Source organism: Gobius niger (genome assembly GCF_951799975.1).
Source record: "Gobius niger genome assembly, chromosome: 10".
NCBI lineage: Eukaryota > Metazoa > Chordata > Actinopteri > Gobiiformes > Gobiidae > Gobius > Gobius niger.
The window spans coordinates 31,236,683-31,264,098 of record NC_136861.1 but is presented as its reverse complement, the minus strand read 5'-3'; the positions used below and the strand labels follow the sequence as shown (position 1 = coordinate 31,264,098).

General features: G+C 42.4%; 1 protein-coding gene across 18 annotated transcripts in view; it reads left to right on the top strand.

Moving 5' to 3' along the window:
• cacna1aa (calcium channel, voltage-dependent, P/Q type, alpha 1A subunit, a) overlaps positions 1 to 27,416 on the top strand; it is a 137,466-nt gene that overhangs the window by 87,243 nt on the left and 22,807 nt on the right. For 14 of the 18 annotated variants that reach the window (XM_079565292.1, XM_079565300.1, XM_079565298.1 and 11 more), the window contains 16 exons: positions 190 to 319; positions 433 to 492; positions 821 to 927; positions 7,766 to 7,865; positions 8,820 to 8,980; positions 9,058 to 9,198; positions 10,063 to 10,264; positions 10,396 to 10,560; positions 10,636 to 10,746; positions 11,518 to 11,601; positions 15,928 to 16,044; positions 18,215 to 18,280; positions 18,380 to 18,477; positions 18,936 to 19,086; positions 21,133 to 21,260; positions 22,452 to 22,548. In XM_079565292.1, coding sequence (XP_079421418.1) covers positions 190 to 319; positions 433 to 492; positions 821 to 927; positions 7,766 to 7,865; positions 8,820 to 8,980; positions 9,058 to 9,198; positions 10,063 to 10,264; positions 10,396 to 10,560; positions 10,636 to 10,746; positions 11,518 to 11,601; positions 15,928 to 16,044; positions 18,215 to 18,280; positions 18,380 to 18,477; positions 18,936 to 19,086; positions 21,133 to 21,260; positions 22,452 to 22,548 — 1,918 coding nt within the window. Of the gene's footprint in view, positions 1 to 189; positions 320 to 432; positions 493 to 820; positions 928 to 7,765; positions 7,866 to 8,819; positions 8,981 to 9,057; positions 9,199 to 10,062; positions 10,265 to 10,395; positions 10,561 to 10,635; positions 10,747 to 11,517; positions 11,602 to 15,927; positions 16,045 to 18,214; positions 18,281 to 18,379; positions 18,478 to 18,935; positions 19,087 to 21,132; positions 21,261 to 22,451; positions 22,549 to 24,192; positions 24,290 to 27,416 lie in introns of all 18 variants that reach the window. The other 4 variants (XM_079565295.1, XM_079565301.1, XM_079565299.1 and 1 more) reach the window with 1 other exon arrangement.

Here is a 27,416-nt window from a genome sequence, read left to right as displayed (position 1 = left end):
TAACTAATACAGCAAAATAAAACCATAAATTTAAACCTGGCTCGATCCATCATTTGGCTGCTGCCAATTTTGGCCAAAACTGATGGAAAATTGATATCTCTAATTGTATTATTTTTTCCTATTTACCTGCAGTGTCTCAGCTTAATCGACTGTGCCAATGTTTTGAATGTCCACATATTGTCTCCTCAGCTTCCGTCGGGCGTGTCACTTCATCTGCACCTTCCGTTACTTTGAGATGTGCATCCTGCTGGTGATCGCCATGAGCAGCATAGCCCTGGCGGCAGAGGACCCGGTGTGGCCAGAGTCTCCACGCAACAATGTGAGCCGGCCTATAATCATAATAATCATGAAAAAAAATTATATGTTCACGAGCGTGCGTAACCTGTTATACCCACACATTGAATTAACTGCACTCTTTTGTTCGTTGTCCAGGTGCTTCGCTACTTTGACTACGCCTTTACGGGAGTTTTCACGTTTGAAATGCTCATCAAGGTAAGATGCACAACAATGATCGCGACAGGCTAATTGTCCCGCTAGGTAGGCCTGACCAGACCTAGCTCGTGATGTGGAGATGGGTCCCTGGGCATTGTACTGCGGTCGCCCACTGCTCCTGAAAGGTTGCTCCAGTGGCGTTTCAGGATGGTTTAAATGTAGAAGACGTACTCTCCAATGCGGACAAGAAACCTCACCTCTGCTGAAGAGGAAGACTAGACAAAATCTACAACAGCAATAGTGTTATAGTATAGAGCTACATGCCTCAGCAAGGCTATTTTATTGACAAATGTACTCCATTGTATCATTGTATCATTCTCTCTCACAGATGGTGGACCTAGGGCTGCTCATGCACCCCGGCTCATATTTCCGTGAATTTTGGAACATCCTTGACTTTATAGTGGTTAGTGGTGCTCTGGTGGCCTTCGCCTTCTCGTAAGTCTCCCCAACTGCCTCTCCACTTCCAATCTTCTGTTGTCCGCCATTCCAAGTGTTCTGTGGACCTCCCTTGTTCTCGTTATTCTTTTTTACCCCCACCAGTATTATTTTACAGCATTTTTATTTGTGTTTCATTTTGTATAGCCTACCTTTCCTCTCCTGACATTCTCCCTGACGTTTATAGAGCTTGACATGAGCATTTTAGTTTGTTCCTTTTGGATAGGGTTTCCTAAAAGTAATCAACCATGAGTAACACACACAGTATAAAACACAAACAATAAAAAAAGCAAATTACTAAAGAAATTGTAATTCAAGTTACAATAAAATACAATAAATGTATTATTTAGATGCAGAATGTAAAAAAAATCTGTTTGTTAAGCATGCAGTATTTTTTATTTTTTCTCTCTTTTTTTAATTTTGTAGTTGTTGTTTTTTTGCTGTGAATTTATTTACTGAAAAATGTGTAATTTAGAGTTCACACTAAACTATTCTAATGATGCGTTACAGGCAACTGGTAACTGGTAAATATCAAACCTAGGACAAGGAAAAATGCCTTGGAACTCTGCTATAAATTTAACTTGTAAACTCGGAGACATCCAGAGAGCTCCGAGTTCGAGGTTCGAATGCGAGATGAAGACAGTAGTGGCGGCTCCAGAGCTAATGATAAAACTTTAACAAAACCACTGCATCAGTGAACATGAACGAGAAGTGAACGTTACTTTTGGTCGTAGCCTGAAATACAACGTTATTTAGCATGTTTTGAATCATACATTTGTGGAGAAACATTCATGTAGCGTTAGCACCTTATTAGCTGTTGTAGCATTAGCCATTTTGTTTACACACAAGTTTATTCAGCTGGAACGCTGTAAGTCGTAATTTTCAAGTGGGAAAAATACCAGTTGCCAGTTGCCTGGAACGCACCATAATAGTGTAAATCTACAGCTCTCGTGCTACTCTTTAAACTGTTTTGGCTAATGTGACGTAATAACAATAGCGTTTTTTTTAGCTAGCTACACAATTAGCGAAAACAATGCAAGCTAATTTAGACCTATTTTTTAATAAAATATTTTCATACTGAAACTTAGCTGCATTAGCTAACCTGTCAGCTAGCATGCCCAAAGCCAAATCTTACCACTACCACTTCAATCTCAGCCCCCCCCCCAATTAGCTCCTGCCTGAACCCCCTAGCATAGCGCCTCTCCACCCTCCCCTGTCCACACTGTGAGAGGTGGGGACCACTCGTTGCACCTGTAACCCTTTAGTGCCCAAGGTGTTCTAGAGTTCTCTTCACTGACACTGGCAAAGAAGGTACAGTCTTATTTCATATGCATGGCTACGGCGGAGTACGAAGTTGCTTTGAAGGACGGTAGCTCTATTAGACCAAAGGAAATACAGCATTGCATGGCTTATATTTTTACCTGCTGTTGAAATATGACATTGTTTTAGCAGATTGAAGCAGTTATTTATTAACTATTGAATTGCCCTTGTTGATTTAGAAGTTGTACGTGCAGGACTCCAGAGGGAGACCAGTTGGCTACACCTAAAATGTGTTGGGCGCGACAAAATACTTTCCTTCGTTGCACCGGCGCAACCAGTCGGATCTTTGTTATAAGTGTTACATTGCTAAGGCCAATATCCTTATTTTTTGTTATTAAGTTTATTAACAAGTGATGCTTATTGTTATGTATAATGTATAGTTGTAGAAGTCTAATTGAAATATTGTAGCAAACAGTGAATGGCGAATGTATTGTTGAAGTGTTGGCTTTGAACTGATTTTAGGATGCTTTAGGGACATTTCTAAAGCCATGCGCCTAAATAACAATCTTGCGCACCCAAATGAATATCATAGGCGCACTGGTGCAACCAAACCCAAATGTTAGTCTGGAGCACTAAAGTGCATCTTACTAAGGGGGCATTATCTTGGAGCACCTGAAAACCAAGAAAAATATGGCATGATGCCTGTTAACAATACAAAGTGCATGTACTCATTTTGAATATGCATTATTAGATTACATTTTTACGGTTATTCAAAATGAGACGATGCTAATGGAAATGTTGTCTAAGATGCTATTTTATAGGTATCGTACATATATTTTTGTCATGTTACAGGAGGCGGCTTACAGTCCTAAAGTACCAGTTTGTTTAATTTTTAAATTTTCATTCTAAATGTGTTTACCTTTTTCCATTGTGATATACATCCACATCGTGTGAGTGACATCTTTTCCTGTTTGTCTTGTTCGAGTCTAAGCCCTTTTTAGTGTCATTGTACTACAGTAAACATTCGAAAGATTTGGGAATACATTCAATTACGGTAGATGACTGTGACATGTTAACATTAGTTTTTTTTCCTACCATTTAGTGTATTTTTTTGCATTTAAATTGTGTCAGTTTAACTATCTTTTCTTTGCTCTTGACATGAATGGAGGGCTCTGTATATTCATCAGTTTTTCCCCCCCAAATGAATAGAACGCAGACACAAATAAAGTGACATGAAGCGGTCAAGAGACGCTCAAACTGGTCCAGATAATGGCTTAATTCCATTGTAGAAAATCAAATGGCTCTCCAGAACAGCCGGCTCAGTCCTATTGGAGATGTTTATCACCCTGTAATCCAATTAGTCTGCTGTGAGGGCGGCGGGTGGTGCACTGCCTCTGCCCTGACTACTCCTAGTGTCAAGTATGCTATAGTACATAGACGTTTCTGCTTTGTTTTTTAGTAGAAATTCATTTATAATTTCTGTTGGGATTGTCTATCTTAGGGCTGAACAATTTCACAATCATAAAAACAAGTTGATTGGTGTAGATTGGTGTAGATTGGTGTAGCTGTATCCAATCTCTTTTAAGGTGTGACGTGACACTTATTTCCACCCTCATTCGCAGTTTAACTAGACCTACCAAAAAGGACCAGCTTGACCAGCCAGAACCACTTCTTTTTAATCGAAAACAAAATGGATCTGAGCACTACGGGAAGTGACGTATCTATAGAGTTCGGGAAATTCCACAGTTACCATGGAGATCCGCCATCTTTGAAGCTGTTAGCATGCATTTCCATAGATACAGACGGCATCTCGTCATAGAAGGGGGCGTGGCCTCGCCAAGGGGGAAAATAGAATCTCTTGGGAAACACAATTGTCCACTCTTTTTAGACATTTTCGGGTGGAATATGAACTTATTTCTCACATACAAATAAAGTCAAATGTAAATCGGGCCCATATGGATATTTTCTCACAGCAGATTGTTCTGTAGAAGTGAAAAAACGGCAGTTGTAGCTAGCGCTAGCTAACCGTTAGCATTAGCCCGATGCTAACATGTAGCATTATGTTAGCATTCTCCGTCATTTATGTATTTATGGGCTGTTGAGCCACTTTGCTCCTCCCCATGTCTTTGTATCTTTACTTAGTAGAAAACTATATTCTTAATTCAGTGTTTGTTAAAGTAGTTTTTGAGTAATTAGAGAAAGTTTACATTTTTTCAAAATTGTTTTCCCCCTTAACTGTTTTCAAACATGACCATATATGGGCAATTCCAGAGATGCCGTCTGTATCTATAGACAAACATTAGCTAAAAACAGCATAAAAACTGGAGAAAATAGCCGTGGAACAACTCCTTAGCTTAGAGTTACTGCTGGTAAATACACTGTGGTGTCCAAGTGTTTTAATGGAAAAGTTAATAGAAAGTCAACCGAACCAATCAGAACTGTCACAAGTTTTTCAATTGCTCGGGGGGCTAACCGCTAATGTGGGGCGAGCTCTGGGCTAGCTTAGCAATGGAGTAGTGTGCTTTAGTGCCCTGAACAATTTCATGTAAACTCTGTAAAACTGTCGACTTTAAAGATATTTGGCCTTGGCCTTGACATCAACAATGAAGTTGTAGTCCTCCTTGTTTGATGTTATGTTTCTGTTAGCTTTTGCAGCTCATGCTAATCGCCCTGAAGTCATAGTGATTAAACAACATATAACAGTAGAATTGTTTTATTGGCGATTATTACTGAACAGGTTCACAACTAGGATTTTTTTTTTCCTTTTCGGTTCAATCGTGTAACATAATGCATATAACACAGTACAGTTTGATTTTGTCGCTCTGTCTTCGTCACACCCTCGGATTGGCTTCTAGTCATAAGTCAAACCTCCACTTGAATCTGCTTCATCCAGCTTTATGTTCAGGCTACTCTCCCGTTTAGAATAAATAGAGCAGAGTAGAATGGCTGGCCAGGCTAAAAAAATGGGCAGCACCTGGAGGACCATGAGACCTTTGGAGGTGTATGTTTTTTACTATTAGAACACCATGTGCACAGTTCAGATACACCTTTTAAAAGCATCTTGTTCAGCCCTTTTATGCTTACATTTTCAGATTTGTAAAGTTCCTTTTATGTTCTCACGTGTCTCATATGAATGTCTTCCCTTGAAACTCCTCCTATCCCATTTGTGTTCCTCTCCTCTCCCTCGCTCTCTCTTTCTCTTCCTCTCTGTGCGTGTGTCTTTGGTCTTCCTGTCTCTCACCCCGTCCTCCTTCATCCCTCCGTTCTGGACCTCCCACAGCGGCGGCGGCGGCGGCGGCGGGTAACGTTCGCTATGCTCCTCTTTCAGGAACTGCCCTCATAATACTGTACTATCTCATCACTCACCCCATTGCCGCTGTCTCCTGTATGTGTCTGTTACACACTCTTTTTTATGGTCCGCCGCTTTGACTTTGACGACGAAACACCAAGCAATGAGCGAATTGCAGGGGGTTTACATTCAGTTGTAGTTTGACTTTTCGATGAGCATTTTCTTGAATCCGAAAAACATGATGAGAGAATAGCATAAATAGCTGCACAATTTGGGGAAAATATCGAACATCCGATTTTCCCGACAATTTCGATTGGATTTGCAATGCATTTTAAACTTGAGATTCCATCCACAGTTCGCATTACTAAACAGTCGCTACCATTAAGAAAAGAAAAAGGAAAATGAGCTGCTTTGCTTACACTAGAAGTACAATTAATTGTGCAGCGCTCGGAAGTGTATATTAGTTCAACTTTAAAAATGGATCAGCAACAGCACACAATAACGTGGCCGCACTTAACCACTGCGTCAACCATTGCCATCTGTGACAACAGCTGCACGGCCCACATCTGGCCTGTCCCTCAGGAATACATTGACTTTTCTACTCCAAATGATCCAACAAATCAGACAAATCTGCAAAATGGGGCATTTTTGTTTTTTGTTAAGTATATCCTCATCTAATTTTTCTGTCCTTAAATCGAAAACCAAAGGACACAGGCTCTGCTATTGGCACGTCAAAGTACTAATAAGAAAGAGGTCTGGTTTGGCATTTCCTTGGAAATGCTCAAGAGAATTACTTTGTCTTGTATGAAGACAAACATTTATACAAGTCGACTAGTGAGATTGTGCTTATCGGTAATGGAGTTTATACAAATGAACCAGAGAGAGTATGGCTGTTATTTACATCATGATCAATACGCCTACATCTTAAAGGTCCTATATTAGGCAAAAAATAGAATAAAAATGAATTTGCCCTTTGCCATCTCCAGTATTCACGGTAGTACTTAAAGAGGGGTATTCTGCTTTTTTCAATCACATAGCGCCAGTCTATAGCACACTACAATGATGACCAAACCTTCTGTTGGTCTGTAAATGCAGTAAATTAGAATAACTGCCTTGTATAAAATTGCTCTCTCAAAATGTCTGTAGCGAATGTCTTGAAATAGGCCTCTGTCTCTTTAAGAACCTCTTACCATTTACGCCCCCTCCACACGCTGTCTGTGGCATCAGTGGGGAGGGGGTTCTGCTGAGGAGCAGTGGTTGGTTACTCGGCTGGTGACGAAAGCTCAGAGGCGTCTCCAGGAGGTGGGGGCGTTCCTAGGAGGACTCAGGCAAACCTATCCCTAAAATGGCCGCCATCAGAGTTTTTACAGATTACTCAATAATACGTGAATGTGCCAAGGCAACACTTCAGGCATGTTTTTAATGAGGGAATGACATAATAACATGATGTAAAGCTTGAAAAAGTCGATTTTGCATAACACCCCCCCTTTAAAAGTTGTCTATACTCATTTACAAGAGTTGCTTTTTTATTTAAATGCTTCATGGAATTTGTTAACCATTGCGCTAACAAACGGAATCAAATTTCATAACAGCTAAGGTAATGAGGACAGAAAATGCTACAGCTAAGTTAAAAGCCTGTAAAATGCCTAATACAGGACCTTCAAAAGCAAATTTTACCAATTTCTTATCAGTAACATACAAAGCAAGCATCAGACTTTGACGTTTTACTTTCACCGGTGCAGCATTGTATTGGCCGCCACTAAACTCTCTCTCTCTCTATTGTAGCTCAATGTAACCTTCACGACACAGACGCATGAAAAGCAAGGTTTCAATGCAGCATGTCTACAGTTACAAATCCTTAGCTGGGCATGTGCACCCAAGTCCTAGTCAAGAACGCATTGAAATACATTGCGATGCACAGTACACTGCAGTACGAAGCAACTGTAGCCACTAGATAGCATTCAGACAGGAATGATATCAACTGCTTCCAAAGCATGTACTATAGCTTTTTAAGTCTAGCATGTAGTGACAACGGCTAACCTATCATGAAAGAATTAAGGCAAAGTCTACGACAATAGCAATACTGCATGTGTTGCTATACTTCCAATGCAAGCGCAGTTACTCGCTTTGAGCTAACTCGGCCTCTAATACCATCAAAGAATGGCTGCTCACTGCCATTTTGGAATCAGTAGGACTAAGCCCATCATTCCCCAGAACTACTGACTCGGTATAAGCCTCTATACCGGGGTGAGTTTGTGATTTGCTGCGTTTACTTGTGCACTTGTACAGGGGCAGCAGTAAAGGGAAAGACATCAGCACTATCAAGTCTCTGAGGGTACTGAGAGTGTTGAGACCTCTGAAGACCATCAAACGTCTGCCCAAACTCAAGGTAGGAAGTTTGCTCAATTCCTCAACTGGTTCCTCAAATGATTCGACTTCAGATTTGACTTAGACGTACACATACGAGGAACTGACTTGATCTGGTACTAGACCTGAGACTTGAATTGAGACTCAAATTGGGCTCGATTTGGGCCTGGACCTAGACTCAACTTGGTAATACTCAGCTTGGTACTCAACTTCAATCTCATCTTGAATCTCAACTTGATACTCGACTTGGGACACGACTCGGAGCCCGACTTTGTACTTAGCTCGATACTGGACTTGGTACTCAACTTGATACTTGACTTTGGACTTGGCTTGGTACTCGAGTTGATGCTCAACTTGATACTCAATTCGGAACACGACTTGGAGCTCAGCTTGATACTCGACTTGGTACTCAGCTTCAGTCTCATCTTGAATCTCAACTTGATACTCGACTTGGGACACGACTCGGAGCCCGAATTGGTGCTTGACTCGATACTGGACTTGGTACTCAACTTGATATTCAATTTGGGACATGACTTGGAACTCAGCATATTCGACTTGGTACTCAGCTTGGTACTGGAGTCGATACTCAGTTTAGGACACGACTTGGAACTCAACTTGATACTAAACTTGGCCCTCACTTTGGCCTAATGTGAGACCAGTCTTGAGACTTGAACTTGGAACTTGATTTGGACTGGACTTGGTGCCTGACTTGCTACTCAACTTGGTACTCCACTTGGATTTGGGACTTGATTTACAATATGTATGCAGCATGGGTGTTTTTTGGGACTCAACTTGGGCTTTGTCTTGGGAATTGACTTGGTACTCGGTTTGGACTAGATTGGACTCGACACTTTTCGTCCATAATAATTGAGCTTTTCTCAAAATGTGTTCTCATGACTCGACTGTTCCTTGAAAAGACATTAGGAACTTTCAACGTGCTGATTCGGCTGTTGTTTTTTCTCACTACTTTTGCCAGGCGGTGTTTGACTGCGTGGTGAACTCCTTGAAGAACGTCTTGAACATCCTGATCGTGTACCTGCTCTTCATGTTCATCTTCGCTGTGGTGGCCGTGCAGCTGTTCAAAGGCCGGTTCTTCTACTGCACCGATGAGTCCAAGGAGTTTGAGCGCGATTGCAGGTCAGAAAAATACCATTGACAGCATCAGTGGCACTGGAGGTTGTGAGCGTGCAACGACAATACTCTTTCTTCTTCAGAGGCGAATACTTAGTCTATGAACGCGATAACGAAGTGAGGGCACAGAAGCGGGAATGGAAGAAATACGATTTCCACTACGACAATGTGGCTTGGGCCCTTCTCACCCTCTTCACTGTGTCCACTGGAGAGGGGTGGCCGCAGTAAGTACCAAACGACTCAAACTAACAGTTGTTGTTTTTTTTTACATACGTACTGTATTTCTTCCATGTTATGAAGTCCTTTCATCATAAAAATACCCAGAGTTCTGCCTTTTTTTCTGGTTTCATGAATCTTTTAGTATTCCTTTAATCTCCTTAAGCTCTTTTTCCGTGAGCTGTTCTGATCCCCCGCCCACTTTTCCAATCCCCTCCTACAACCGAAAGCTTTGCCCAATCAGGGAGCCCCACCTAATCCAATCTATATTTATCCGTTTTTTTTACATACTATAGTGAAATTATGTTTAAAACAAAAAAATATTCTACTTCTATATGCATACCAAGCTTTGTGGAATGGGCAACGGACAATATTGTAATGCTTGACTGAGGACCAATGTTTTATATTTTACTTTCTTTCCTTTTGCCATGATTGTCTGCATAACATGTTCGAAATACAGAATCAAATGTGTTGTAGATGCTTTTTTTCATATGTGATAATCATTGATTATTTAAGAAAGGTCAATGAAATGCATTGGATGACTGCCTGGCCAAAACAAAGTCGCCAAGATTTATTTCCATACGTGTTGCATTCATTTTTCACCAGTTAGTGATGACGGGAGATTGGGACCACTGTGCGAAGCCATCTTTAGCATATCCTAAAGATTAGATTCTTTGTGCACATGATGCTGCTAAACCTAACAATTGACCAACTGCAGTAATCCCAGATCCCGGTGGTGACTTTTTTGTTTTACGGCCAGGCAGTATATGATTGTACATGACTATATTATTATTTGAAGCAACTGTATTCTTGAGCACACATTTTTAATGCTCTGGTGATTGACTCTAACGCACACTTGCGTCTCTGTCCAGGGTGCTGAAACATTCAGTCGATGCGACCTATGAGAACCAGGGCCCCAGCCCCGGATACAGGATGGAAATGTCCATCTTTTACGTGGTGTACTTCGTGGTCTTCCCCTTCTTCTTTGTCAACATCTTTGTGGCTCTGATCATCATCACCTTCCAAGAACAGGGAGACAAGATGATGGAGGACTATAGCTTAGAAAAAAATGAGGTAAGGGTTCATTAAGAAAACCGCCCACTCCTTCACAAATAAAAAAAGTTATAATCAGAATGGAAAAACTACTCCACTCGAGCTAAATATTCTTATTCTGATGTCTTCTGTTTTTCTTTGTTTTTTTGCAGCGAGCCTGCATAGACTTTGCCATAAACGCCAGACCTCTGACTCGACACATGCCTCAAAACAAGCTCAGCTTCCAGTACAAGATGTGGGAGTTTGTGGTGTCGCCGCCATTCGAATACACGATAATGGCCATGATCGCGCTCAACACTATAGTGCTCATGATGAAGGTAAAACGTGTTCGGCATTGAGCTTAAAGTGAACCCTGTCCGCACTGGTTGACCTGTGTGCTGTCTGTGCTCCAGTACGACGGTGCGTCCGACACTTACGAAGCCGTCCTAGCCAACCTCAACATTGTGTTCACGTCGCTCTTCTCCATGGAGTGCGTGCTCAAGATCATTGCGTTTGGAGTTCTGGTGAGTGTCTGCGGCGCCCATCCACCTGATCCTGATAGGGGAAAAGGCGCGAGAAAATGTGGTTAAATTTGACTTTATTGAGATTTATCTTGAGATACATTGACAGAATTAGAGCAGTGTGAGCGATTAGGAAGGGGAGTGGCATACAGGCGTTTAAGTATAGATTACAGAATGGCTGGGGAGGGCAGTTTACACAGTTGGAACAAGCCTCCTACATGTCCCAGTGTAGGCCTAAAGCAGAACATGTCTACAGGCGGTGATTGTTTTTGACATTGCTGGACACTGAGGGTGATTTTTGATCCACTTCAAGCTAGCATTAGGATTTATGCAATGTCGTTTGGTCAGGGATGGCAAGTGAGGCATCATGAATGAATAAAATTAAAAAAATAAAAGCCTAAATAAATAATTGTCTTTGAATTTTTATTTGCAATATCGTGAGAATGTATTTTATGTTGAAAATTCGCTTTTTATTGGAAAATTGTTATTTGAAAGTAAGTAGCAATCTCACATTATCCAAGACCTAATTGTTTAGGTACATCATTCAATTCAAACGATCCAAACTTATTTTTACCCTGTGAGAAGGGTGTTCGTAAAATGCGACTTTGTGCCTCAGTTGCTAAAAAGAGGCGATAGCTGTCAAGTCATTCTTTGTGCTAAAAGCTTTCGCTTGTGTTACCTGCTCTTTTGATTTGCTGATTCTTTTGCTTGTTCAATGTGAATCGGTGTGAAAGTGAATCAATAAAACTTTTCCCCCTTTCGTCCCTTCTACAGAATTATTTCAAAGATGCCTGGAACATTTTCGACTGCGTTACTGTTTTGGGCAGCATTACTGACATTCTGGTCACCGAACTTGGGGTAAGTGACGTTCCCCCCCCCCCTTTAAGTTTTTTGTTTTGTTTTTGTTTTGTTTTGTTTTTTTAAACATGTGGTAGACTTGACCCAAACAAAAGGCGGCAGTTGTCACCGTGAATCTGGCCCGGGTCATCCATGCATGAGCAGTTTTACATAAGCGTCCCACTTGGAGGCAGCGAGGGAGAGCTCACAGCAGACAGTCTGTGGACGCGAGGGAGAGATGGGAGATTCATTTACTGTACAGGACAGATAGGGATAGACGATATGTTTGACTTTACTCTAATTGCTTATTCACACCTGTTTGCTGATAGCGCCAAGTCATTGTCAACACTGATTATTTCTTTTCTTTTTTTTACCCTTTATAGGTTGCGTTCACATTCTAAAACCCCTTTGTTCACATTCTAAAACCCATTATGAGAAAATGAACTGACCTTAGTTCATTTGTACAGACATGGAAGACGTTGAACTCTGTGCCAGTTTTTGTGTCATGTGCATAGACCCATTTATTACGGAGATACAGTATTAGCCCCAAACAGTGCAAAACATCCATATAAATCATAGAAATGCCTGTAGCTATCTGAGCCTGTTCCTACAAATGCGTGCCTCTGTTAGCCAGCGGCTCCCGGACCTGTTTAAATGGAGCGTTCTATCCCCATACAAATGAATAGTGTAGCCAGGCCCAATGCTAAAGTATGGCGTGGTATGTTATGTCAGTTTCATGCCATTAACTTCTGTGGTTTCTTCAGCATTAACAGCTTATAAGATGATGTTTAATGGCCATTGGATGTGTATCCGACCCCACAAAAAAGCAGAAGCTTAACTGAATTTGAGTTAGCATTAGGCTCAGAGGACACTGTTATATGCTAACTTATATCTGAGGTAAAAAATCTCAAAAGGTCAATATATTCATTAGTGATTTCTAACTAGGCTGTGACCTAGATGGGGTTGATGGGTCAACAACCGCTGAAAACATCTGGATCATAATTTGTTTGATGGCTAATGCTAACGGCTATAGGAAAAATACATTGTGCAGGCTAACGGACTAGACTAGCCATCGGTGGAAGAGCTACTTTTCCACCGGGTACTCACTTCAACAAATGCTGAAATATGGATGTACAGTATGTCCTATCAAATAATGATACAGAAACACAGAGAGTAATAAAGTGGATCAACAAATTAATATATATAACATATACTAACCATATTGCTAACTCTAGAAAAGTATAAAAAAAATATTATAAAAATATTGATTTTCTTAACAGACTTCTTTTCCCCTGCCAGACCACGCCCCTTAGTGTGACGCTTTACCGTCTGTACAGGCCCTTTGGAATGTTGTGATGTCATGTGAACGCAACCTATTGTTAGAAAATTGTTGGCTCTGTGCACGGAATTTTGCATAGCAACATAATGCTATTTAAATACACATTTAAGCAGTACGTGGCAGAAAACAAGCCGAAGTTGGATAATCACTTTACAAAACTTTACAAAACTTTACTCAGGATGTAATGTAAGTCACCAGAGTGGACTTCTGTGTTTATAACTGTAAGTGTTCTAGCCTTGAAGCTAAAGGCTAACGTTAATTTAATGGTATCAAATGTTAAAATTGCACCACAATCTGAACAAATTTTCATGAAACACACTCGGCTTGACTTCTATTAAAGTTAACTTCTGGTTTTTAATCTTATTTTATTTTTAACTTAGATTTAAAAGTGGACAGGAAGTAGTCTTTGCCCTCCACTGGCCAACGAGAAGCTAGCTAAAAGCATCCCGTGCACAGAGCCTATAGCAATAGTCTCTGTGATCAACCGCTGTAAAACATTGTAGGTCTATTTCAGATACAGATTTCATTTCAACATTTTGGCTCATCTCAATTTATATCTTTATTTCAGTTTCAAACAAAACCTGTAATTTCCAATCACTATTGCTCTTTCCTTCTTTTGATCCTTTGTGTATTTGGTTCTACACTGTGTCTTCTCTCTGAACTCTGTGCAGCGTACTGTTGCTTTACCGAGGTGTATGTGTATTGACTGTTGATTTGTATCTTCTTGTGTTTTATCTTTTTTTACATGCTTTCTTTAAATCGTCCACAAACTTATTGACGATCCACTGTGATCTTGTTTGCCCCCTGGCCAACTACTGCTATTCCAATCAAAATGCACTATGACTCTGTGTCCACCCATGACAACCGGCTTGGTCAACCTCTCTGGTTGTTCTTCGAAAAACCAAAAATCCAAAAATTTGCTGCTATAAACCATATATCTGCAACATCCACATGTAGATGGTTTGTAATTTTTTGGAGATCTTTTTTTACTGCATTTGTCCTGCATCCCAGCCATTGTGGTGGCTGTGAACTGTGCATGCTCTGCTTGGCCTCAGACTCACTTTGAACGGGAATAACTTTTAAGTGCAATGTTCAGCATTTTGAGTCACCGTGGTAATACTGTATGTACGATACTCTCCAGAAATATGGAGACACTATTCAAAGGGCCTATATTATGCAAAAACTAACCTTTTGCACCTTTTAACCGTAGCGTCTAATCAAAACATCTTGATTATCTTCGTTGTTCTTCCACATTTACTGCGCCATTTACTGATCCATGAAGCTCTGTCCACACACCTTCACCAGACAGATCATGGAGTGTTAAAATGGCCCGTCCAACTAGGCAGCTTGCAGGCACTTCCAGATAGTCACTATGACAAAAACTTCTTAACATACGGTACAAGAAAATTCAAGGTTGAGGTGTCCAAAGTAGTTTAAACGGGTCAAACCATATTGTCCCAAGTATTGCCGGTTGGGTTTCATTTCTAAATCCCTAAAAGTCACTACTAGCTTGCAAAATGAGAGACAAAGAAATGTAGAAATTAAACGATCAATCTCCCTCCCCCTTCCCCTCCTGATTGACAGGCCGGTTCACAGGAAAAGATCATCTCATTGGTCAAAGCGATGGCACCAGGGATTCTGATGAGTTTATGAGACGGACAAAGGGAGGGACTTTACAAAGAAAAGAAAAAAGAAAAAAAATCTGTATTATTTAAAAGGGCTAGATGCAAGTTTGCCATTTTATACTCACTACTGCCACCTCAGGTCATACGTGTAGCTGCACTTTCTATATTAAGCTCGTGCATGACGGCGCCCGAATTAACACCTTTTTAAGTGCAGGATTTTAGAGGCAGTTGTGGTGAACAGGTCGGGGCTCATTCTACACATTAGGACATGGCTGGAACATGTAGGGGGAGGAAAATACATATTTTTTTTAATGTTTAAACTCCGTATAGTCCCTTTTAATGTTGCTTTATGTTTGTAACCTTGCAAGACTATTACAAACACAGTGATTGATTAAACAGTGCCTTGTATGTTCTTTCACCGTGGTTAATTCCCCCTGCAGCCAGCGGAGGGCGCCCCAAGCAACAAAAAAAAAAAACCAAGACGCCTACAAGAGCTGTCCTTATTTATCAAATGTCTACCCCTTACAGAGACTTTATTTTAAACTCCAAAACATGAATAATCGATGCGCCCGAAAACAGGTTTATGGGCCAAAGCCGATGCGCGACGTGTCCACTTTTTTCAAAAAACCCCAATACAAAGCATAATACAGGCCCTTCAGTCACGTCGATGACAAGTGTAACTCTGTCCTGAGGGAAGTGCATGTTGCATGTGTCTGGTAGAGCTTTTTAACTGTGACAAAGCGGACAAAGCGTTCCGGCGCTGGCTCATGATGCTTCGCAGTGTCCCGTGTCGCCAGCCCGGTGTGTGAAGAAGATCCTCCACGCCATCGACCTCAGACCCATGCATCCGGCTTCATTTCATTTTTAGGCCAACGCTTGTTTTTTTCGACGCTCCCCATTGAACAGACCTCTCTTCTTCTCTCCACATCTTGCATGCTGACAGTGGTGTGTGCGTGCCTTGACGAAACTTAGTGCATTTGGTTGTCACTTTTTCCAAGCTAGTAAAAAAAAAGAAAAAAAAAAGAAAAAAAACTCCCTGCACTGTAACTACTGTCCCCCCCTCCCCCCTCCTTCCCTCCCCCCCTTACTCTCACCACATAACATGATTGGATTAACCCCCCCCCCCCGACCAACCTGGATGACTGCCCTTTTCCTTGTGTTGTTTGATTGACCTAAAGAAACCATGGATGAGGCTTGTTGAAACGTTGCATTATTTCCGTTTTCCGTTTGCTTTGACTTGTTTGTGTTCATTTAAAAAAAAACTTTTAACACACTCATTTAACGTTTTTTTTGGTGGACGGGCGGAGTTGCCTTGTCTTTGTTTCGATCTTATACGCCTTTTCTCCTGCTCTGTCTGGGGCCTCTTATGTCTTGCTGTTGTAGGATAATTTCATCAACCTGAGCTTTCTGAGGCTGTTCAGGGCGGCGCGTCTCATCAAGCTGCTGAGGCAGGGAGAAACCATCCGCATCCTGCTCTGGACCTTCGTGCAGTCTTTCAAGGTGCGTGCACATTTGGTCTCTAGCTACGGAGGCCAATGGAGAAGCATGTGTTGCAAGTTCCAAACAATGGGCCTCGTTCGTGAACCTCTTCTTAAGAAACTTCTTTAAATCCGTACTTACGAAGGCAGTGTGTGAAGCATGTCAGAAGCATGATGGTGGACATAACTGGAGTCCCCTTGACTGTTCTCAGAATTTGTTCTTACATAGCCCTTTTCCACCAAGCTGGTGCCGGTGCTGGTTCTGGGCCAGTTCCAGTTTCAGAACCGGTTGGGAACCAATTAAAAGCTGGACCAAGAAACGAGCACCAGTGATGTCAGCAGCTGGGGGCGTGGCTCTCTCCTCCAACAAACAATCAATATTAGTTAGTTTGTGCTTATAACTTCCTGGAGAAGCCAAAACAGTCTCTGTGGAGGAAACTGTTGTTTTACTTTATGCTCTTTGGCTAAAACAAGAGTTAGAAAGAAGAAATCAAAATGTTAACGGCTGCTGTGACTGAAACATAAACTTATTTTTCTGTATTTTATAACCAGAAGTGGCTGTAGTAAGATGTTACTATCCATTTTTGATGTTGACTTCCCAAAGCGTTGCTATGACAATTGGCACAGCTCTCATTTTGGTGGAAAACCAAGTCAGTATGGAACCAACCCGGCACCAGAACCAGCTCTGAACCAGCTCTGAACCAGCCCAGAACCGAACAGAGGAACGTTTTCCACTAAAAACAAGTTTTGTGAATGCCAAAAAACCTTCCAAAGAAGCCCTTAAATTTGTGCGTAAGAACGTGTCGTGACTCTGGCCCATGTTCTGACGCTATGTCTGTGGGCAAGACATTTCATTGGTTCAGTTCCGTCAGCCTTTTTGTTCATTCCTCCACATGTAAAGCACATACAGTGTTTTGAAGTTGCGCTACCCTCAAATCCTTGGTGCAAAATAACATTATACAGAGCAATATTAGAAATGGCAGGCAGCACAGAAATGGAAAGGGAGACTTCATGTTCCAGACGGATGAAGCTGTCCGTCTTTTTTTTGGACCTGGCATGGATCAAGGCTCCGCAGAGGCCTGCCCAGTTGGCCACAGGTAAGCCAGTGAAACGGCTGCAGCCCAGATTATTGTTGTTTCCCCATGTTTTCCAAAAACCAAGCATGCAACAGAGTGGACGCGCAAATCTGGGCTGGAATCAAAAGGGCAAGGATGAGGAACAAATGGAAGGTCCCCACAGCTCGTAAAGCTCTGTTTAATACCAAGAGTTATGTTTCGGGTGCCAGTCATCAGGGTTGACTCCTGAAACGTCACTCTTTTTGCCGTGAAAAAGATGTCATTTGTTTGGAAGTTTAATGAGCTGTGCGGACCTTTCATTTTTGCCTCATCCAACAACAAAAGAGAGCATACGCCAGTCACTACGATAGTCAGAGTAGACTCTTAGTCTGGCTCAGGACTCTCCCTTCTATCTGGAGTTCCTCTTTCGTTGAGCTCCGGATGAGAGGTGTCACTTTGCAGCAAGTGTTTTTATTGAAATGGAGTTCCACAACTGAGGTAAGGTCAAAACAACAACGAAAAGAACTGCAACTGGGTTCTCTTTGGTCTTCAAAGTTGCCCCAAACTTGAAGCACAAGAAATTCATGGACAAGAAAGACTAAAAAAAAAACACCTTCGTTTTGAGATAGCCAATTCATGTGCCGCCACGTTTCCCCATTGCCAAGCTAGTGTGGTTGTGCGATCGGTGGTGGTTGAAAAGGCTATTAAAGAAGTAAAGAAACGCTAGCGAGGGAATCTTACAGTCAGGTGGTGGTGACTCAGCGCTCTCCTCTCTAAGCAAGAGGGTTTCCTGGTCCAGTTGGGTAATTTCTGCGTGTAGATTACATGTTCTGGCATTAACAGAAGAATGATGGCCATAAACATTTTTTCCCAGAGGGTACAAAAACAATATGAGGACGTATGTCGCATCACAAAAAGTTTGTCGACTGATAGTTGCCAAACTTAATCCCTGGTCCGTGTGGTTGCCATGCCTACCCCTTTCACTCGGGTTGGCAAGCTCACAGCCTGCTGCTGCCTAATTGTAGGGACCTTTATACAATGTGAAGTGCTTTTAGTACCAAGAAGCTGCTCTTTAAATCCAATGCATTATCATTAGTCATCTTTAAGTGTCCCAGCGTCTGATGCTTTTCTCTCCAGGCACTGCCGTACGTCTGCCTCTTGATCGCCATGCTCTTCTTCATCTATGCCATCATCGGGATGCAGGTGAGGAGGAATAAAACAATGCAATTCTTTGTTGACTTTTAATGCCGCGATGTTTAGGTGTTGTTCTATACAAGCTAACGCTGCTGTATGTGTCGACAGCTGTTTGGGAATATTGCCATTGAGAAGGACAGCGACAGTGCCATCAACGAGCACAATAACTTCAGGACCTTTATCCAAGCGCTCATGCTCCTCTTCAGGTGCCCATGTGTCTTTGTTTATGTGGAACGTAGTAGGTTATGGAGTATGCACATAACGTCATAGGATTTAAGTAGCAGAAGATGTTTTTTTTGCCTTTTCAGAGTCGGGCTGATGTTAGTTAAGCTGCTGTCTTACCGTTAGCCGAAAAGCTAGCGTTGTGGCATTTCAGAGCAATGACAGACAAAGGCTACATGACAAGCAGTGTATACAAAAGTAGAACCAAAAGTAGAACCAAGCAAGATTCTCAAATGTCAATGTATTGAACAGATGTAATAATTAGTTTTTACATTGCGTGGCGTGTTTACTGTGAAAATGACGTAAGTTCATGTCTTCATAGTTTCTGGATTCAACAGAGAGTTGTGGCAAAAAGCTTTTAAATCTAGTATATCCACTTTAGCTTGCAACAAATCTGCTATAAGGACATACAGTACATGTGACCGGGTGTTTGTGATGGCAGGAGTGCCACGGGAGAGGCGTGGCACGAGATCATGCTGGCCTGTCTCGGCAACAAAGAGTGCGACCCCCTGTCGGGAAACCCGGAGCCCGAGTGTGGCAGCCAGGTGGCATACCTCTACTTCGTCTCCTTCATCTTCTTCTGTTCGTTCCTGGTAAGAAGCGCCATGTGGTTGGTCAAAGTGCTTCATTTCATCGCTTGAGTAAAAAAATCATAACTCATAATTATACTAGTTAAAGATGTTCAGGTTTGATTACTTTGTGGCAGTTTCGTCTTTTATTGCAAAAAGCAGTCCATGGATTTTGTTACATATGTATGGATGGCCTGAGCATATTTTAAAGTTTAAATATCGATATTGTTAGCACGCCATTGCCAACAAACATTGCTTGAAATTTGTTTTTGCAATGGTTTATTCTCCCTTATGGTTTATTCTCAGCAGAGGGATCGTTCAGGCAAGATATGACAAATACTTTAAAGGTGCACTATGCAACTTTTTCTGAAAAAAAAAAGCTGATATTAGTGTTTATTTGATCTTTCAGTGACCCAGCGACTGCATGGGTGGTTACTTAGCGCCTTTACTTTCGCCGCAGAATCAGTTTTATTTCAGGTTTTCAGGTTCTCTGGTAGGTTTCGGAATGGAATGCATATGTAACGATGGAGACGGTTCAACTAGCAGTGAAAACCTAAAAAATTGATTCTGGAGCGTCATCCAGGCAATTGAGATGGAAAGTAAAAGGCGCTATGCTAACCACCCAAGCACTGAAAGATGAAATATGCACTAATAACATTTATTAAACTAACTAACTGACTAACTGCGGCTCCAACAATATTAAAATTGTGCCTGAATAGAGCTCAACAGTTCCAACCACATCTGGTCACGTGCTGGGATGCGGAAAGTAAAAGCCCATTCTTACTTCACATTGACTTTTCAAAATATTCAAATATCAAGAGTTTAAATGTGCGGCGTCAGCTAATCAGCTATGTGCTAACCAGAGGTTCCGCTAGACTTTTTTTTTGGCGGCCACTTTGGCCGGCTGGGTCGTAAAATGTCGGCCATTCGCAAGAATTACCGGCCATTAAAAATATATATACATAATGAACGTGGCTTATTATCATCAACAATCTACATTTAGACAGAGCTACACGAGTGCTTTAGTGGATCCCAAAACACGGCTATTTCTAATAAAAGACTGACGTGAGAAAATGTAGCAACAGCGAAAATCCAAACATGAAGTTGTGCGCGTGGAGACGGTGGAGCAGCAGGTGTCACGCGGATATACACCACTCATATGCACTTCAGCTCAGACAGAAAGTAGCCGATATCTACGACCCTCACGCTGTCCTTATCCAGGTCTGACCAGCTGCTCAGCGAGGGCTGGGCTGTAGATGCCCCTCCGCGCTTTTACGTGGCTTCAGGTGTAAAATAATGATTAAGTCCCTCACCACTGAAATATTGTGGAGACAAATCGACAGCACTAAAGTCACAAAGTCAGTCTCGAGTGATTCAAAACGGACCCAGCTCTGCCGCGCTCTAGAGCGGCTCCAACACCGGTAACTGAGCCGAGGCGTCTGCGCAGACTGACCGGGGGAAGCGCCTCTAAACCCGGCCACTCTCCCAGGAAGAGCCGCTGCGGGACAGCGCGTCAGTCTGACTTAACACACGCGCGTTTCAAGAATATCCTAATCAAACGTATTAGCTGCTGAGTTCTTAACACACTTATATAAAAGTAAATGTACCTGTAGTTTGCAGTTTTCTTGGAAAATGTGACGAAACACGAAGAAAAAGCGCTACATATCCAGACAGCGATGATGGCGCTTCGACTGCGCTTTGTAAAACGGGCTAAAGGCGTAAATCAAAACTTTTTTGATAGAAATATTGAACCTTTTTTAATATTTAGGCCTGTCTCGAAAACACTTTGTTATGTTAGTCACTGACTTAGGTGACATGTTTAATATATTTTTATATTTTTTATATTTTTTCTCACTTTTTTGCTGTCGGCCAATTTGGCCGATGGAAATTATTTTTACCGGCCATTTGCTTTTCAAACCGGCCAAAAGCCGGCTACAGCCGGCTAACGGAAACCCTGGTGCTAACTCATGCACATAAAAAGAGTACAGATCCTCAGAATTCATGTTGTTATCGCCCGCCACTTTTCTAAAGCAGAAAACAAGCTAAACTGCTCACCTGTCCCCCGTGTAGATGCTGAACCTGTTTGTGGCCGTCATCATGGATAACTTCGAGTACCTGACCAGAGACTCGTCCATCCTGGGACCGCACCACTTGGATGAGTATGTCAGGATATGGGCCGAGTATGATCCTGCCGCATGGTGAGTCAATGACGCTGTGGCGTTCGGATGCCCAACTATTACCAGGTGTTTTTTTTACAAGAGCAAAATCATAGAATATCATAGTACTAATGGATGCTGCTACTGTTTATAAATACCTTTTCTATCAACAAACTCGAAAAACGTTATTCTCACAGCACCTGTAATTGACTTCGTTATAAGCTTAAGCAAACATTCTAGATTGAGTATAAGCAAACACAACCTGAAAAAAGAAATCCCTTCTAGTATTGTCTTAAAGAAACCCCTACATAAATACTTTCCAGATGATGAGTAACAAGTGTATCTGTTTGAAAGTGCTTGTACCCACAGCCCATACTGCCCTGGAAGCAGTATCTGTCAGTGCCTCCGCAGAGTCCAGCATGGAGGATAACTATAGACTATGGTTATCGTCTCCTCTCTTCTATACAAACTGTATTTCACAGATACAGTGCCCCCGCCCCTCCCTTAAGTTACCTCTGGAATCTGCACACTGCCAAAAAACATGCCCTCTGACCCCCCCCCGCCCCTCCCCCTTCCTGTGAAGTGCCGATTCCTGCACAGATCAGTATCTGAATTCCAAGTCTAGCACCATCATGTGGTTCTGGACAATAGACAGTGGTAGGAAAAGGACACTCGGTGAGAGATGAATGTGTGAAATGAAGAGCGGCAGACTTTAAGGCACTAACTTAGCACTAACGTCTTTATCTTATTATATTTGAAGCAGATAAGGCTTCACAGTGGTAAACAAGGGGGCTGAGTTCGTCGCAACGAGCTGTAATTAAGATCTTAGCAGTTCATTGTAATTAATGCTGCTATTAAAACAACTAGTTAGGGTTGGACATGGAGTGTAAACAACAAAGTACATGCTAAAGGAGGAAGCACATGCTGGAGGAAGGAGGAAGTAACCTGGCACCTCTAGCTTGAAGTTGATTGAACTGGATTGTTTGGAAATAGGGATCTCCATCATAAGTATAAAAACCTGTTGGACGACAATCACAGTTGCATGTTGCTGTAGCCAGTGCAGGAAACACGCTGAAGGTGTATAAAAAAACAAAACAAATCCATGTGAATTTCTCCAGATACTTTGATCTTGTAAATGTGTGCTCTTTCCTCCCTCTGTTCTCTCTTCTCTGTGGATGTGAGTCTTTTCTATGTGTGTCTATGTTTCTTACCTCCCCTGTATTCTTCTTGCAGCGGGCGAATTCATTATAAGGACATGTACAGTTTATTACGAGTAATCGACCCGCCTCTCGGCTTAGGCAAGAAATGCCCCCATAGGGTGGCCTGCAAGGTTTGGCTTCTATTCAAACAAAACTTTCCAAGCACACCTGCTAGCCACAGCATCCAGGAATGGAGTGAATGCTGCTTTTTCTTTTTTTTCCATTTATATTTTAGAACGTTTTTTTTCCCACCATTATATTATTGACTTGCATTCTGAACTGCTTCTAGAATGTGCGGGACAATGCAGACACCTAGAGACGCATGCGTAATGCACCAAGTGAATTGAGAAATGAATCTTGATCTGAGGATTGTTTTGCCATATCGTAAAACTCAAAGTTCTTTTTTTTTTTTGTAAATGTTTTCTTTTGCTTGATGTGGAGCCATGGCTATGATGAAGCAAGCTACGGTTGCCCACTGTAGTGTTGCATTGTTCTTGGTTTTTGGGGGTTGGGGGGGAAGAAACTGCATTGACACCCCTTTCCTCTCCCTCCCCTTTCACCTCGACTTTAATATGAGCTTGTACTGTACCTGCCGCCAAGCTGCGAAGCGCATGCACCTACGCAATGTACGGCATAATGTCCAAAAAACCTATACCAATATCCTTTGATTTCAGAATAGTTCAAACTGGCCTGGTCCTTTTACACTGCCCTGCCAATAAAAGTCAACTCCCGGGTTCAACTAAGCACGTAGAGCTGAGCCCCCCACTGGATGTTTATTGCCAATTCAGCATTGTCATGTGTTCAGAACAAGGCTTAGATCGGAGGTGTCCAAACTTTCTTTCATCGAGGGCTGCACATTGAAGTTTATATGACGTTGAGGGCCACAAACCGGTGGTCAATGCATTTAAGAGAGGTTTTAACTGTGTCACACACCTTTATTTTCGAACCTTTAGTAGACAAGCTCTGCCTTGTTAGTTTTGTTAGTTTGTTAAGGATAGGATTAGGGTTTCAGTAAAACATACCACCTCTGACAATATGTGCCAATTCAAGAAGAAGCTTGAGGGCCACCAAAAATTGGTTGGGCCGCACACTGGCACCACTGACTTAGATAGACTTGTCTGTAATAGGAAATGTGTCTGATGCACACATTTCTCAATTGTTTTCTCAACATGATGGTTTTACGTACGCACAAATCCTGTATGTGCGCACAAATCTTATTTCTCTAAAGACATGTGTCAAGGTGGAAACACTTTGAACACATTTCATGCTTTTGCACGCAATTCGCAAAAGTGTACTTTGCGAAGACTCGACCATCGGCTCAAACATGTCCCTTCTATGGGCAAAAGCAAAATTCTGGGTACAAACAGTCTAAATTAGATTCTTCCGCAAAGTGTCTTGGTGTACTCCCTTATAGATTAGTTGAAGGGCTATGGATGGATGGATGGATGGATGGATGGATGGATGGATGGATGGATGGGAGTCCAGACCTTAAAAATTTTAGAAATTCTGGCTATCCTGGCCCAGCCAGTACTGATCATGTGATAAGTATCCAATGGGACGCTCATCTATTGGCTTAGTCAAATCCAGGTGATGCCTTTTTTTGGCCAGGCCATGCAAGTTCTGTTATAACACTACCTTGCTGTCTCTTTCTCTCTCTCTCCCCTGTTCTCTCCCCTCCTTGGTGATATACTTTTGAACTCGCTCCTAATCAACCAATTTTGCCTCTCTCTCTCAATCTCTCTCCCTCTATTCCGTTAATGGGGTGATGATGGCAGTGGCAGGATCAGTTGCAGGGATATGTATGACATGCTGAGGCACATGTGTCCTCCACTAGGCCTGGGGAAGCGGTGTCCGGCACGGGTGGCCTACAAGGTCAGAATGGGCCCCGCCTTGCACCCACTTCGAGTCATGGGTGCTGGGGTCCCCTACGGGAGGGAGGGAGTTGAGCGCTAAACGTGGTGTATTCTCTTTTAATGTGGCAGTCTTTCTTTCTTTGGTTCTTTCTTTTTCTTTTCCAAGTAGGAATCGGCTGGTCGATGTTGTGCCCGTGTGTCATGGTGTGGGTTCGGGTGGGCAGCCAGTTGTTTGAGGGATGGGGTTTGCGATTTATCCACAGGAGGGGATGGAAAGAGGGACTTTCTCAGCTACTGTGCACTTTACACACTCATGGCCTAGTACACGCACATGTACACAGTCCACAACATAGTTACAATGACATTTCTTACAAATGTAGGGCTGAAAGATTCACTGAATGTAAGCCAAAGATAAAATGAAACATTAGGAGACTTGAGTCTTGTCTGCACGGGCTCTTATCGTGTACACAGTAAAATGTAGAAACAAGGTAGTTTTGACCTTTTTATAACCATTCTATAACACTGCATTTAGAAATCTTTCTAAAATCATTCAGCCCTATCCAACATAGAAAGCCAGACACATTCAGACAATTTAGTTTAGAAGATAAGGGGAAATGACCATTACTGACCCAGCAACGACCACAAACCAATACAAAATGTGCTGCACGGCTGAGAAGGTCCACTAGACTTGTGTCTTCGGTTTCGTCCCGTCCTGTGGATAAAGTACCCGAGCACACTCCCAACACCACACGACCGACTCAACCTGTGCAGGGCCACCTTGTGTTCTGTGTCATGGTAGAGAGAGCAGGAGGGCCTGTGTCAGTGCTGTGTTTTTCTTAAGAGAGTCTTTGGTTGCCATACACCTTCCATAGCAGCTCCAAGCCCCCAGCAGTCTCTTCTATTAGCAAGTCTTCTCTTTGTCTTTTGGTTCTTCCGTCAATGCAGTTCTATTCTGTTTCCAGCCCCCCCCCCCCATCCTCCCCATCTTAATATCGCCCCCCTCTCCCTCACCTGCATGGCCCATTCCCCCAATCATTAATTTCCCACACAACACAATTCATCCCTACTGCGACTAACTGCAACAAATGTAGCTTCTGCCCATATAAAAACATCGGATGACCATATGTCAGTGGAGCTGCCTGACCTCCGGGAGTGATTCCCATGGGGAGCTGCTCTGGCTGCAGTTTCCAAAGGCTGTTGACACCTTTAGTTCTTAGAAATAAGGTGATGGCTCAGTGCAATAGTCCACTGTTCTAGGACAGATATATTGCTACATGGCATGGGTCAAAAACATACCCAACTCCTTACTCTGTCCTTACTATTACAAGTGATGGCATCCATATAGATGCCATTGTTTTGATCCCTTCCCTAAAAGTGTATCCACATGTGATCCTATTGGACAGAACAATGATCAAACTGGCTTCACTAATGGCTCTTTTCCACTCGTACCCTCTCAGTGCTGCTTAGCTTTGCTTGGCGACCATCTTCTTGGCTTTCATGCCTTTCCACCTGGTGTGAACACCTGTTCCAAGCGAGCTGACCTTAACAGACTGCAGGCCCCCGTATTCACCGTAGGATTGACAAGACACAGCTTAAGTGTTTTGATATGATTATAATACACTAGTTAATGCCAGAACAGGCCAACAGCTATATCCTGGCGATACAGGTCTCTGTGGTGGCTGCTATTGTTGTATGCAACTGAATTTGAGCCACTCTTATCGTCGCCAAGTTCGCAAGTCGTTTTCACGAGTTTGAGTGGTGTTCCAGATCATTTTTTGTCTAGTCACAGTTCGGGAATGTCCCAGTTCCCATAGGCAGTCTTTTAGTGGCTTTCTTCTCATTGTCTCTATTCACTTAAAACAGTACTAAGTAACGTGTTTACCTTAATAAATCCTTCCCATAGTCCCTGTGGGGGTAATACAAGTGTTTATGGGATGATTGGAGGGTCTTTCATCTCCCCCTTGTGTCTCTGGACAGAAAACCATGTTTGCAACTTGACTGCCACCGGTCCGGAGAAAGCAATACACACTAATAGAATCACGAAGAAGAAGCTAACATGCTAACGGGCAAAGCTAACTGCGGGCTAACGTCACTTTAAACAGTATTTACAGCCAAGTTTGAGTGAAAAAAAAATTTCCATTGTATAATTGGATGCACAGTAACCCTCTCTCCCTTCGCCGTTCCTGTCAGCATAGTATTTACTCTCCAAGACAATTAATAAGTTAAAAAAAATCATAACTTGCTACTACACCTGCAGTTGCGCTTATGGCCTCTAGGGGGAAGACTTACTTAGTACTACTTTAACTCCCCTCAAAAACTGTTTTCCACAGTGTTCAGCTTGCAGCCTGAAACCTTCTCTAGCTTTATCTCTTGCTGCTGTCGTCCAATATTCTGGAAATGGCAAGATGATGTTGCTAAAGCGGAAAACCCCTCGGGATGAGTAGTCGTGCTTGGTTTTGCTGCGTGGTCCTGAGGAGGTACTAGTGGAAAAGGAAAAGTGGTGTCTACCCTACAAAGGCATCTTCGGCCGGGATCTCTTTTAGCTCCACCCTGGCCGGAACTTTTTTTTTCCCGTCTCTATTTTAACTGCATTTCAGATTCGTTGCCGAAAAATTACTCTTTACTTTCCACGGTTTCTATCAAGCTCTCACTATTGTCCCTGCAGCACCATTACAACATTACTCACATTTGACATTTTCTTTCTCGTGGCTTTTTTTATCTTGATTTCCTCCTGTTTTGTGATTCACAGAATGCTGCTCTCTCTCACCTATTAACACTGGATTAACAGTCTCTGCCCATTTTTCCCCCCACACTATATACGTAGACGTCAGACGGTTTGATAGAGCCTTCTCCTCTATCTGTCATTCAGGATAGCTCCATTACATACTACTTTTGATCTTTTTTACCAGGACGTATCGTAGCAATCGAAACATTGTGTGGCTGCTAGCTGCTTGTTTCTGCATGCTGCATGGGGCTGCTATAGGTGCAAGAAGGAATATGTGTTGTATATGCTTGGGTTACTGATGGACTGGGAGCATGACGGTGACTGCTGCATGCCTGTGCCGTTGCCTTCTGTCGCTATTCTAAAGACGTCACAGTGCCCAGTGACATTTTTGCAATCCTATTATGGACTTTTAAAATCAATA